At 35.3% G+C, this 15,366-nt stretch overlaps 1 protein-coding gene across 1 annotated transcript; it reads left to right on the forward strand.

Moving 5' to 3' along the window:
• The first annotated feature begins 7,641 nt into the window (after positions 1-7,641).
• LOC127264157 (probable galacturonosyltransferase-like 9) lies at positions 7,642-9,026 on the forward strand. Its single transcript, XM_051293585.1, has one exon. The coding sequence runs from the start codon at positions 7,727-7,729 to the stop codon at positions 8,849-8,851; it is 1,125 nt and encodes a 374-aa protein (XP_051149542.1). The 5' UTR covers positions 7,642-7,726; the 3' UTR covers positions 8,852-9,026.
• The last annotated feature ends 6,340 nt before the right edge of the window (positions 9,027-15,366 follow it).

Below are 15,366 nucleotides of genomic sequence, written 5' to 3' on the forward strand. Positions count from 1 at the left end.
CTGAGTGTCAGGGCTTTGCCGCGACGGCCATTATTTAGGCCCTAGACTATATGAATCAACTTTTGCTGCTAGACCTCCACCTACAGTTACAGTTGCGCAATCTTGCATTTTATTGTACAATCTGTTCTACGGATGTCAATGGCGATGATTCGGGATGGGTTCTACAAGCTCCGGGACTTACTTCACTAGAAAATATTAAGTTCTAGGATCCGCCACGCCTTGTTTTAACCCGGCTCCAGGACCCACCCCACCCCGAACACTCCGAGTTCGAGGCCAACTCGATAAACCCATTTATTTAAAAAAGAATAATATAAAATAATATTTATTATAATAATTTAATATTAAAAAATAAGTGTTAAAGTAAAAAAAAAATAGTTAAAAAAATAAAAACAATCAACCGTTGGCAGAGGCAAGGCATAATTTTAGTTCCTAAAACAAAAATAATCAAATGTTGGCGGTGGTCTGCAATGATGACAGTCAGCCGCAGATGATGCGACGGCAGTAGTCTCGATTGTGAAGAGAATTGAGAAAAACAAACACGAAAACACATTTGATTTAGAAATTAGAATTCTATTTTATATTTAAAAATTTTAAAATAGATATGTAATATAATTTATATTATATATATATCAATTCTAATAATTATTAAAATATCTGAGTTCGGATCCGGCTCCGAGGTGGGACGGATTTTTAGTAAAACCCGTACCCGTCCAGTGACACCCCAGCCCCCAAACCACGCAAAATCGAGCGTGTCGGGATTGTAAAGTGGCCCTACAGGTCAACACGAGTCTTTCTAGCGCGCTTTTCTCCTCACTCTTGCGCACCATTGGAGACTTCCCAGGTCACCCATCTTCAAATTACTCTAGGGCAGACACGTTTAAATCTATGGTTTTTTCAGTAGGAATTGACATGAGTAGTCTATTCAACCCCGGATGACCTGACACCGACTCATTTGTAGGAGTTGGCCTAGTACCAACCCAACTCCGAAGGTATTACACATCCCGAACCCGATCGGGTTTAAAATTTAAAATTTACAACCTATCCCGAAACATATTTTTTAGACCAAATCTATCCCATTAAAAGCATGTCCGGGGCGGGTTCGGGGCTAACACGCTCCATTTGACATTCCTAATCTTTTCCAGGACACTTCAGCTCATTCCAAGGACGCCCAATGAAAAAAATGCATTGGTAGCGGCAACGACGAACTCCGAAGGAACTTCAACACAAGCTGCCACCCCGCAGACGGCTGCCCAAGTCCAAAAACTAACCCCTAACCTGATGGTGGTTAAGCTATGAGTTAGATATGGTAAAAAAAAAAATGGTTTAAATTGATTTTTTTTTTTTTTAATATTTGAAAAAATATATGTCATATTGTGCCACTTGTTGAGGTGTTACAAATGATAGAAAAGACGACCCACAACCATGCTATAGTTGGATGAACTAGTGAGTTGCTTAGTGGAATGGAACATCTTATTACATTTTTAAGTGAGGGAGAGAAATCGTGCGGTACTCTTGTTTGACGGATTGATGTCAATACATCAAGAAAGTACCCGAATAATTTTATCAAAAACAATAAATCAATATTTCTATACATTTTTGGTAATTGATTTGTAAATTCTTTCGTATAGAACACAACAATGAATTTCATATGATACTTTGAAAAATGAATATATGATAATTTTTTAAATTTTTAAAAAGATAAATACGGCTTGAGATAACTATTCAAATATCTTGTTTTAGTATTATTATTTTTATTAATAATATAATTCTATTATAAAATTGTTGATGTAATTTTTCAACAAAAATAAAGTAAAATTCAAAGATATAGAAAATATCCTTAAACTTGATTAATTAGTGCCTGAGATTAGGAATCTCTAAACACTGTATGGTACAGAAAATAAACTGGAAAATAAAAGACTGAAATTTAAAGTGGTGATCCCCAAATCTGACTTTGCTTTGTTGAAGTTGATTGAAGATGCCTTTTCAGAATAAATCTGAATCCTTAAATAACCTTTGAAGAAAACGGTTTGAACCGCCGTCTGGTCGGTTACAGCAACCGCTGTCAACCGACCACCAATTTCTCCTCTATTGACACGTATTACAACTTCCTTCAACCGTTCCCACCAGTCACAGAACTCAGACCTGCCTCTTACCCGACCTGCCTGTCCACTGCCAAATTTCTTTTGCCCGACTTCGTCCTTCGCCCGACCTGCTTCTTCGCCCGACCTCACTTGGCCGACCTCCGCATCAGCCGCCCTCCGTCTTTGACACTTGGCCGACCTCCGCATCAGCCGCCCTCCGTCTTTGACCGAAGACCTCCGCGTCTGTCCGTACCTCTTCCTTGCCCGACCTTCCTCTTGACAGACCTCCGCGTCTGCCCGACCTTCCTCTTGACAGACCTCCGCGTCTGCCCGACTTCGCCTTCCATCCGATCTACGGTTTACCCGACTTGGGTACACCTTTTTTTTTAGACTCCGCCCGACCTTTCTTCCTTTTCCCGACCTTTATTCTGCCCGACCTCCAGACCTTTTGGCTTTCATTCAGACCCTACCCAGAATCCTACTGCCACTTACTATTATTATTATTTTTTGTACTTAACAATAAGCCTCCTCCTCAAGACTCCTAAACATCACTTCCAGTGATGTTTTAGGAGTTTGCAGGCCGGCATCCGAGGCTACGTCAGCCTCAGATCCGACCTCCATCCTTCGAGGCTACGTTGGACCCGACCTCCATTTATCGCGGAATGGTGCTGGCCTGGACGTTGGTCGATCTTGCACTAACATTGCTTCAGCATCTCCCCCCTGACGGAAGTCATGATTAATTTCTGTAAAAAAGGATTCTAACCTTCTTGTCGTGGATGCTAAACTGGCCAGATCTTGAAAATCGTGGGCTGTCAGGGCCTCGCGAAGTCTGGTATGCATGTTCCTGACCACCAAATTGGTCATTTCGCTTTCATTGATCATCGTAGGACATCGTCCCTTCATCAATCGCATCCTCTCTATGAATTGGTAGCCGGTCTCTTCCGGCATCTGCGTGATCTCCAGAAGGTCTATCAGTGAGACTGTCGGCAGAGGATTAAAGAACCTTCCATGAAAATCTGCCTCTAAATCTTCCCAAATTTGCAACTGTCCAGGCGGCAGACTGACATACCAAGAAAAAGCTGTTCTTGTGAGCGACAACCCAAACAATTGTAACTTGTGAAACGGATTGTTGCCTACTTCTCCCAATTGAGCCGTGAAGCGACCCACATGCTCAATGGTAGAGGCTCCGTCTTCTCCCGAAAAAGAATAGAAGTCTGGTGGCCTATAATTTCTCGGGAGAGGATGATCGTTAATGATCCTTTCTGGAAATGGCCTCTGGTAAACCGGCCTGTTCACCGTTTGCGGATTCATTCCGAAATGCACCCGCAGAACTTGAGCAATATCCTCCGGATCTACTCTGGGTGGAATATGGTCGAACACTGGAATGTGATCGTGAGTCTGACCTCCCAATCTTTCTTCTCTGGAGAAGGCTGGTTCGGCTGGGATGGGATTATGAGTCTGTCCCTCCAACCTTTCTTCTCTAGAGAAGGCTGGTTCGGTTGGAATGGGATTATGAGTCTGTCCTCCTAATCTCTCATTCGGCTGGGTATTATCAACCCTCGGTCCCAAAGGAACATTATCTGGGAAAGTTAGAGGAATCTTCCCCATATCTGTTCGGTTGAAAGTTGTGACGCTTGGAAATGCACTATCCACGAATGATGGCCCTGCGACATTTGCCTGTAGTCTGGATGGTGATACTCCTGGTGGAGTTTGAGTGGGTTGAAGACTAACCCTAGACAGTGCTTGATCTATCATGGTCTGCATCATGCTCTGTTGCTCACGCAACATGTTCGTTTGTTGCTCACGCAACATTTGTTGAACATAAGACCACCAATCTGTTGGTGGTTGTGGGATTTCCCCGGCATTTGGCACATTAGGTGGTGGAACGGATTCTCCCACCGGTGCCGACGATGATTGAGGTTGTGAACCTGCCATATGGACCCTTCCGATGATACGGCCGGATCTTAGACGTATGTAATTATCGCCGGAATTGGAATGAGCAATTTTGTCTTGCTCCCACTGTGGTCGCCAATTTGTTGATGTAATTTTTCAACAAAAATAAAGTAAAATTCAAAGATATAGAAAATATCCTTAAACTTGATTAATTAGTGCCTGAGATTAGGAATCTCTAAACACTGTATGGTACAGAAAATAAACTGGAAAATAAAAGACTGAAATTTAAAGTGGTGATCCCCAAATCTGACTTTGCTTTGTTGAAGTTGATTGAAGATGCCTTTTCAGAATAAATCTGAATCCTTAAATAACCTTTGAAGAAAACGGTTTGAACCGCCGTCTGGTCGGTTACAGCAACCGCTGTCAACCGACCACCAATTTCTCCTCTATTGACACGTATTACAACTTCCTTCAACCGTTCCCACCAGTCACAGAACTCAGACCTGCCTCTTACCCGACCTGCCTGTCCACTGCCAAATTTCTTTTGCCCGACTTCGTCCTTCGCCCGACCTGCTTCTTCGCCCGACCTCACTTGGCCGACCTCCGCATCAGCCGCCCTCCGTCTTTGACACTTGGCCGACCTCCGCATCAGCCGCCCTCCGTCTTTGACCGAAGACCTCCGCGTCTGTCCGTACCTCTTCCTTGCCCGACCTTCCTCTTGACAGACCTCCGCGTCTGCCCGACCTTCCTCTTGACAGACCTCCGCGTCTGCCCGACTTCGCCTTCCATCCGATCTACGGTTTACCCGACTTGGGTACACCTTTTTTTTTAGACTCCGCCCGACCTTTCTTCCTTTTCCCGACCTTTATTCTGCCGGACCTCCAGACCTTTTGGCTTTCATTCAGACCCTACCCAGAATCCTACTGCCACTTACTATTATTATTATTTTTTGTGCTTAACAAAAATATTATTAGATAGATATAAATAATATATAAATTTACAATGAAAGAAACAAACTATGCAACCGAACTGAAGGCAACCGCAGACGAGAAAGAAGGAAATTTTGTTTGAGTGATTGTATGATGGGCTAATGTCTACAAAATTTTGTTTGGTGATTTTTCCAAAAATTTATTATTCATTAATTTTTTTTTCTAAAAAATATCAAATCAAACACCAATTTTTTATTTTTTTATGTTATTCTAAAAGTCAATTTACATTCAAAATATCACGTCAAAATCTATTTATATCACATTATACAATAATTTCAATTCAAAATTTTTATTATTTAAATCTCAACTCAAAATTCAAAGCCCCCAACAAACACACCATTAGTAATTTTGGTAAATTTTTCTTGTGAAATTGTTGATAAAAATAATATTAAAATATATATTTTTTTAATTTTCTTACCAAAAAAATTAAGCATGCTTTTATAGGACGAATAGAGTAATATATATTAGCTATATAAGGCTTAAAGAATCAAAGAACTAATGTTTGTTTACATATATGAAAATTTATTTTTAATATTATTCATCTACAATAATACTAAGGGTGTGTTTGTTTGAGGGATTGGATTTAAATTCAACTATTCATCCAATTTTTTTTTCCAAAAATATCAAATCAAACACCTATTTTTCATTTTTTAATTATACTAAAAATCAATTTTACATTTAAAACATCACATCAACACCTATTTATATCACATCATATAACTATTCAAATTCAAAATTTTTACTATTCAAATCCCAATCCAAAATCCAAACCCCCAAACAAACACATACGAAATACTTATTTTTCACATAAGATATTATATTAAATATTAAATATAAATTTTTTTTATTATCAATTAGACCCAAGATTTTTTTTTTTAATTTTTTATTTTTGAAGTATAAATCACTATGTGTAGACCACAATGCAATTCAATGGGTCCACAGTGGATGTAAAAAGAATCAAAGAGTGTTTGTGTATTGATTACTAACAAAAGACTTGCCTTAATTTGAACTCTCTAACCAATTTATCTAATCCCAATATAAAAAGTTTCATTTAAAGCTTTCTAATCCCAAAACCGAATCATGTGTGACAGATGACCTGAGGCGTCGAGGTCCAACCGAACGATTCACCACTTACTATTTTTTTTTATGACATAGGAAACCGCAGTTGCTATCCGAAAGTGCACACCGGGTAAACTCCCGGCCCAACTCAATATACTGCAAATCAGGCCCGACGAAAAAATCACACTAAGCGAACCATGACCTAACGATCACAAGTCCAACCCCTACGTCGCCATGATCCACCACTTACTATTGTTTATATGATGGCTATTATTTGAATAAATTTGTTGGAATATTGGCTGATTCAGATGCTTACTTCGTACATTTTGATAGTTTACTTTATTTTATAATAATCATGCACATTTTTTTGATCAAATTAGAGTGAGCAAAATATTACAAATGCAAATATGTAATTATTAAATCAAAATTTAAAATTTATATTTTTGAATTAGTTTGGATTGAAATTTTTTTTAAAAAAAATATTAAAATGAGTATATGTACATGTTGCATTCTTTGGAGGTTTTATTATTATTATTATTATTTTTTTATTTAATGTTTGTTTGATGGTATTTAAAAGTAGATAATTTTTATTTGGTATTAGTTGCTTTTGGTTTGTTGGACATTATTTGTTTATTAATGATTTTATTTAATTAAGAAAAAACCGATTTTTCGAACTTTTAAAAATATTATGTAATTTGAGAATTTTAATTTAATTTTAAAAGTTTGTTTGTTTAGTTTTTAATTTAAAATATTTTTATATAAGATATAAAAAATTATGGATAATATAAAAAATAATATTTTATTTTAACTATTATTTTTAAAAAATATAATAAAATATTGAACATCATCTATAAAATATAGAAAATTGTGTAAGAATATAAAAATAATAAATATATAATATATTAATTTTCTTAAAAATATGTGAAAGAGAAGAGCAAAAAACCACGTCCTTAACTTTCTTTGAATTCGGACAATTTGACTTTATTTGAATCGATTTTCTACAAGATTTCAAAATTGTGAAATACGAACAATAAATCGGAATGCTAATCTCAGTGCCAAACAACTCTCTAACGAACATCCAACGGCCATGCTGGGTACGATGAACAGTGTAGATTTACCAGGAGTCGAGATCCCTGGTCTCCCAAGAATCTCGCATTTATTGCATAGGAGTGGATAAACTCTGTATTATAGCGTTCGATTTGGTTAATAATGATAATAATATATACTAATAATAATAATAATAATCCGAAAAGTGAAAAAGATGGAAAATGGAGGCGGCGACAGCAAATAGTAATTATTGGTCATAATGGAAAATAATAACCACTCAGTAAATATCTGCCGAATTAGTGAAATTGATTGCCTGCCTGTGCGTCTGTCACTCTGACATTTACCAATGGAAACCGCGTATTCAATTTTTTTTTTTTTATTTGAATAATATTTTATGTTAAATATTATTTTTATGAAATAATAAAATATATATATATATTGGAAATAAAAAAAACTTTGGGTAAACAAATTCCATGGTAAACCAATACGCGTTCGATAATTACGTATTTATACACTGTATTTACAGCTGTGACGGCTGTCTCCAGTTGCCTTCCAATTTTCTTCTCGAATCTTTCCTTACCAGACCCAAAACAATATTTAATTCGATTTATATATATACTGATAGGAGTTTAATCGCAGTATTTCGCGGATGAAAAAATGCTTCTTTTCCGGTTCTGTGCTGGGGCACTCCCAGCCGTCGGATTCCTGCTGCTGCTCTGTGCGCCGTCGATTTCTGTAGCAATCCGTTTGTTTCCCACCGGAGGAGGTGACTTCACTTTTCTATCGGGCTTCACGGAGGCTCCCGATTACCGTAACGGCGTCGAATGTCCGTCAACGGCGACGGATTTCCCGATGTCACGTGACATGTCGTTAGTGCACGTGGCAATGACCCTTGACTCCGCGTACCTACGCGGCTCCGTTGCGGCGGTCCACTCCGTCCTCCGCCACGCGTCTTGCCCGGAGCGAATCTTCTTCCACCTCATCGCCGGCGAGTTCGACTCAGTGAGTCCCCGCGAGTTGAGTCGACTCGTCAGATCCGTTTTTCCGTCGCTAAATTTCAAAATCTATATATTCCGTGAAGACACCGTCATCAACCTAATCTCGTCGTCGATCCGGTCGGCGTTGGAGAACCCGTTGAACTACGCCCGGAATTATCTGGGCGACATACTCGACCCGTGCGTCAAGCGGGTCGTGTACCTGGATTCGGATCTCGTTCTGGTCGACGACATCTTCAAGCTCTGGGAAGTGAAGATCTCGGGCGGGCGGGTAATCGGGGCTCCGGAGTACTGCCACGCCAATTTCACCAAGTACTTCACCGACGCTTTCTGGTCCGATCCGGCGCTCAGCCGGCGGGTATTCGGGTCGAGGAAGCCCTGCTACTTCAACACAGGGGTAATGATAATGGATTTGGAGAAATGGAGGGAGGGGCATTTTCGGAAAAGGATAGAGAATTGGATGGAAGTTCAGAGAAAGCGTAGGATCTACGAGCTTGGTTCACTGCCGCCGTTCCTGCTGGTGTTCGCCGGCGACGTGGAGGCCATCGACCACCGGTGGAACCAGCACGGTCTGGGAGGGAACAACGTGGCCGGTTCGTGCCGGGATCTGCATCCTGGTCCGGTCAGCCTGCTGCACTGGAGCGGGAAGGGCAAGCCATGGGTCAGGCTAGATGAGGGGAGGCCCTGCCCGCTGGATCATCTCTGGGAACCCTATGATCTGTACGACAAGGGATTCAGGAAGGTACAACATTATCAGCGTCGGGAACAACTGGCTTTCGCCCACTAATTTGCTGGCACGTTCCAGCTGTTTTTTGTTTTGGTTTAATTTTTTAATTTTTTAATTCTTGGGACCATCGATTCTTTTGGTGTACAGTATTGGGGAGAACAATTCATGTTGTTTGTTATTATTTGGACTTTAATAAGTTTCATTGGACTTTTCATCTAATTTCGGGTGTTCTTAATTTGTTTACTTGTATTTTCAAAATTAATTGCTTCAAAAGCTATTTCTTGAATGAATTTCATTCTATACCGTGTTTTTTCTTATTAAAAAATTAGTATACTTTCTTTATGCAACAAGACTAATGTTTTCAATGCGTATAATTGTTAATATAAAATTTGTATTTTACGTTTTTTTTTTAATTTGTATTAAACTTGAATAATTTAAATTTTTATTTATAATAGTAGGGGCTTTCACGCAAATTTTTTATATTAATATAAGAGAGTTTCATGCAATAAATAAAATACAAGTGTTTTGTACATTTTTATTATAAACACAGAGGGGTGTTATATAATTTACCTTATACTTCCTCCGTCCCTTAACAATTTATTTATTTTTTCATTTTGGTATGTCTCATAACAAAATATTCATTTCTTTTTTTTAGTAATTATACTATCTACTTAACATTACAAATACCCTTCTAATTTATAATATATTATACAAATATAATGATCTTTATATCATACTTTACCTTTATTTTTACTTATTATACCATTTGTTCCTTAACAATTTATTCATTTTTCTATTTTGGTCCGTCCCATAACAAAATATTAATTTTCTTTTTAGTAACTGTACTGTTTATTGCAGATATTCTTCCAATTTAAAATATATTATACAAATATTATTATTTTTATATTATACAATACTAATAAAGTTAGTTTAGTTTATTATCTTTATTTCTACTGCACCTTAATATTATATTAATATTTTTAAAAACCCAAATGGATAAATAGATAAGAGAGAAAAAAGTATTCTGCTATTTGGAAAATTAAGCCGAATTAAAATTTGTATAATGATTGTATAAATAGTGCCTCTTAAAAAGTTTGAAAGATTGCTGATGTTTTACCACACTATAGATCCATCAGTGGCCACCTTAGTACAGCATGATGCTAAATGGTGCAATAAAATTGATTTATGATTGGGAAATTTCACAGTTCGTTTATCTGGGTTTTAAGTAACTTCATCAAAAAAATTCTCTTGACAATAAATTAATACTCCCTCGGCCCACTTACAATATTTACATTTATTTTTGGAGCGATGTTTAAGAAATAATTGTATTTTAATTACAGTGAGTAATTAAAAGTAGTGTAATGACATTTTTGTCCTTACTTTTTTGTGGAAAGTAATGATTTGATGTAAAGTAAGGATATTTGTGAAAAAAAATAGAGTATTTAATGAAATATTAACTTTGTAATTGGATGTCCCAAAATAGAAATATGTAAACATTTAGGGTGTGTTTGTTTGAGGGTTTGGATTTTGAGTTGGGATTTGAATAGTAAAAATTTTGAATTTGAATAGTTGTATGACGTGATATAAATAAGTGTTGATGTGATGTTTTGAATGTAAAATTGATTTTTAGTATAATATAAAAAATAAAAAATAGGTGTTTGATTTGATGTTTTTTGGGGGAAAAAATTGGATGAATAGCATAAATTCAATCCAATCCCCCAAACAAACACACCCGAAGTGGACGGAGGGAGTATTAATTAATTAATTATTTTATTTAAAATGTTTTATAAAAACAATATTCTCTCGTTACAAAGAATATTTTTTTCATTTTAATGTGTTTGACTCAAAACATTTTTGTTTATATATTTTTCATTAAAAAATAAATATTTATATTTATATTTAAGTTTTTTATAAAATTTATTTATGTTGGTTATTAATAAATATATTTTTAGTTATATGTATTATATAAGATTTTATTCTCTTATCTATGTTGTATTTCTTTTGTTTCAACTCAAAGTACTACTTTTATCATTTTTTTTTCTACTCAAAAGTATTTTTTTTTACTATTTTAGTAAAAGTAATCACTACACTAATATCAAAATACCATTACCTTTTATTTAAATTATAAATATATCATTACATATGCAATAATTTTATACATAAAGTGAAAGGGTAAAATTGTAAAAATATATATATATATACACCTCTGTTAACTAATAAAATATTACTACTTTCGTCCGGCTATAAGGGTCTCATTTACTTTTTGCCAGTTGATCTTTGAATATTAATTATTATATAAAAACATAGTACAAATCAAAGAAAAATGACAAAAATACTTCTATTAATGTTTTATAATACTATTATAATGATATTTGTGCAAAAAATTATACTAAATAAGGATATTTTTAATGTTAAATATAATGACGTAAAAGATAAATGTGACCCTTAGAGCCGGACTGGGGGAGTATTATTTCTTAATCTATTACAGAACTCCAAAGATGTACATTCCTCCTTGTTGCACGTAATTTTAAAAATATTAGTATTATATTAGAGTGCGGTATGAATAAAGTAGAAAAAACTAAAATAACCTTATTAGTATTGTGTAATATAAAGGTAATTACATTTCTGTAATATATTGTAAGTTGTAAGAATATTTTTAATATTAGTAGAAAATATAATTACTGAAAAAGAGATGGTTATTATGAGACGGATTAAAATATAAAGATATATAGATTATTAAAGGATAGAGAGGATATTATAATAGGAGCAACAAAATTATTAGATAAAGTTGATTACTATAAATTGATTGAAAATAAATAGAAGGAACAAATATAGGAGTATATATATATATAGTTATATTACCGGACGAAGGGTAATTGTGTTCTTTCGGGGAATTTTCTCATATTTCTATTATTCATTCATTTTTTTTTAAATACCAAATTAAATATTAATTATTTTTTATTTTTTATATTATATTAAAAATTAATTTTACATTCAAAATATCACATCAACATTTATTTATATCACATCATACAACTATTCTAATTCAAAATTTTTACTATTTAAATCTTAATTCAAAATCCAAACTCCCTAATAGTAGAAAGTTATTGGGTTTGTTTAGCATTTTTCATTTTACTTATTTATGGTGTTAATGAGTAGAGATAAGCGATAATATAAACATTGAAACTCCTTCCGTCCCATAAGAATGATACTATTTTTTATTTTAATCCGTCCAAAAAAAATTATACAATTTTTTAATTTAGTAATTTACTACCTATCTAACATCATTAATGCCTATCACACAAACTAATGAGAGCATTTTTGTCTTTTTTTTACTATAAACCAATATAATATTAATATTAAAAAATTTACGTGCAAAAAATAAATATTACTCTTTTTACGGAACAGTACTATTTAGTTTTGTGTTGTGGATTTTTTTTGTTTTATATGCATATATATTTTTAATCTTGTATTTTATTTTATTTTTGTAATATTATGAAAAATATGTCGTGAATTTGTCGATGAGTGAATGTTTAATATTTACTTTTGTTGTGTTCTTTTTACAAATCTGTTTATCATATTTCATCAAAAAATTAATATATTACACGTATTTATTATTTTTATATTTTTTATATTTTGTATAAAAATATGTTTTCAAACTAAAACTCAAAACAAACACACCTTTTGAATTTTTTTAATAAATTAATTAAATTAAAAAACAAGTAAAGAAATCACAGAAAAAACACATAATGCATATTTACCTATTTCAAATACTATAATCAAATATGTGTAAAATATAATTAAACAAATTATTTGGACTTGTTTGATTTGGCTTGAAATTGAATTTTTTATTTTTATTTTAATTTAAATATATATATATATATATATTATACCAATCAGCAAGCAACTATATATAATGAATAATAATATTTTTTATTTGAAATAAAAAACCAAGACACTATTTGGACAAATTTAATTTTGATATTTTTGGGTGAAATAATTATTATTATATGTAATATTTTATACAAATAAAATATAAATTAATTGTAATATTTTTGCAAGAAAATTGGGAGATCTTATAATAAAAAAATAATTTAGAAGTATTTTATTTTATTTTTTGAAACGACCTCTAAAATGAAAGGCAAATTAGAATCCAATTTACTCTTTTATCAAATTGGGTTTGTGCATCGAAATTCGAATTATTTTCAAATAATTTCGAACCAACTTATATATTTATTCACTCTTTAAACCAAAAAGAAAATGGCAGGATAACGACGCCTCACCGTAAAGCAAAGTATTAAGTAATGGGTGGTGCACAATGACATAGGCCGTACGTAGTTCATAAGTGATAGTGTGTTAGTTTATTTATTTATTTATTTTATGGTTGGGTTAGTTGACAGTGAAAGGTAAAGGTTCCTCCATGAATATATATATATATATATATATATATATATTTGTCTTAGGCTAAGGCACAATGTTACTTTGCCACGTACATACATCTCTTTATTGTCTTTATTATTACTACTACTAACTTTTATTTTAAATACTGTGCTGAAGTTGGATGGAGCCACATCTTGTCGAATATTATTTTTTAATTAATATTAGGATATGTTTATATATATATGTTCGGTTGATTGCAAATTTATTAACGGTTACCATATTAGGTGACTAATTTAATTCTTAAGTGGTAATTTCATAGGCTGTAAATGATGCATGTGAATTACGTGCACCGAATTGTTAAAATCGCCATCAAATTCCCCTATTTCAACTCATTAAATTATTACACGTGGAGCCGTGGAGGAGGGATTATAAGTAAAATTTAATTAAGCTTAGTGTTGGAGCACCTGAACGTGAGGGAGACTTAAAGAATAAAGTGGAGCCAAAGCTCCTTGGCCACGGAGCCGCCGAACAACAATGGAAATTCATGCCTTAGAGCCAAAGACTGCTACCTCAATAGAGCCGAAGACAATAGTTTCCATTGGATTGTGGTGCTTCCACAGGGTCGAAAGCAGTTCCCTCCATGGACTTTAGGGCAGCAACCCCTCGGATTATAGGGCCTCCATCCCGGAACAATATTTCCATAAAGTCGGAAGTTGTTGTCTCTATTGGGTTGAAAACAACTGCTTCCATTGGACTGCGGTGCTTCCATAAAACAAAGGAAGGTTGCCTCCACAAGATAAAAAGCAACAACTTCCATAGATCATGGATTAACTACCTCTATTGGCCCTGGATTAATAATTTCGTACTGAACATTAGTGGAGGACCTATGCATTTTCATACTTTATTCAAAAACTCCTTGGAACAGGCCAACAAGAGAAAAACCGAAGATTCCATATAACTCGAGGCTGTTGGGGACACATCCCCGTGGACTGGCTAGGAGTACAATAGAAACAAGTCGGAGTAAGCGACAGATATGGTCTAGAGGCAGTGAAAGAAGTTTGGAGCAAGTGGAACCCGATCCAGAGGCAATGGAAGCGGTTGGGAGCTGATAGAAAGAGGTTACCAAGTGGTTGAAGGAAGGAGGTTGCCAGGTGGTTGATGGAAGGAGGTTATTAGGTAGTTGACAGAAGGAGGTTACCAGATGGTTGGGAGAAGATGGAAGGAGGTTACCAGACGGTTGAGAGTGGTGGAGAAATAATTGAAACTGCCCCTTTTAGTGGGAAGAGACGGTTATTCTATTTTAGGATTAAAATTAGGAAAAAATACATCACACACACGCACAAGAAGATGAACTCGCATATTTCTCTAATTTTCTTTTCGTAGTTTTTAGTTTTTATTTATGCATTTTAATTCGAATTACTTGTCTTTATGTTTCTAGCATATTTTTATCCGTTTCCAGTAGATTTATCTGAGTTTTAGTAGATGTTAGTTTAAATCAATCGAATCGGTCGTTTAGGCTCGAAGCCTCGTTTAAGATCGAAGCCGTGCGGGCTCCACCGAAGGAGCCTCCCTAAATCCGACAACGGACAGACTATTCGGAGTACTTTCGGAATCCACACCGACGAATCGACGAACTATTTTGGAACCTCCGAATTTTAGGATCCATCAATTGTCACGCCCAGTGGGACCAAAGTCAGATTTTTCAAAGAGTGATGTCGATGTTGACATGGGGTTCATTTGCACCGCCTAAGGAAAGCTACGGAATTGTTGCAGAACATCCAATGCTTCAAGCCTTAGGGCCGGGGCAGACAAGATCAGGCTGAAACCAACAGGGTTGGAACGACCAGTCTGCGGAAGACTGAAACCAACAATCTGCAGGAAGCTGGAAGCAACAGCCTGCGGAAGGCTGGCAACAGGCTGCGGAGCGCTGGAACCAGTAGCCTGCAGAGGGCTGGAACCACCAGTTTGCGGAAGACTGGAACCAATAACCTGCGGATGGCTGGAGCCAACAGCCTGCGGAGCGCTGGAGTCAACAGGCTGCGGAGAGCTGGAACCCCTTGGTCGTTAGAGTTTTGAATAGCAGTGCTGAGCCTCCACGAGGGGCAAGCAAATTTTCTGTATTTGGCATGATCCCGCCAGATCAATTAGGCGGACAACCTATGTAGAATGCGCCAACACCACCATGGGGATGTCAC

The sequence above is a fragment of the Andrographis paniculata genome, unplaced genomic scaffold (genome assembly GCF_009805555.1).
Source record: "Andrographis paniculata isolate CXL003 unplaced genomic scaffold, ASM980555v1 Contig69END, whole genome shotgun sequence".
Taxonomy (NCBI): Eukaryota; Viridiplantae; Streptophyta; class Magnoliopsida; order Lamiales; family Acanthaceae; genus Andrographis; species Andrographis paniculata.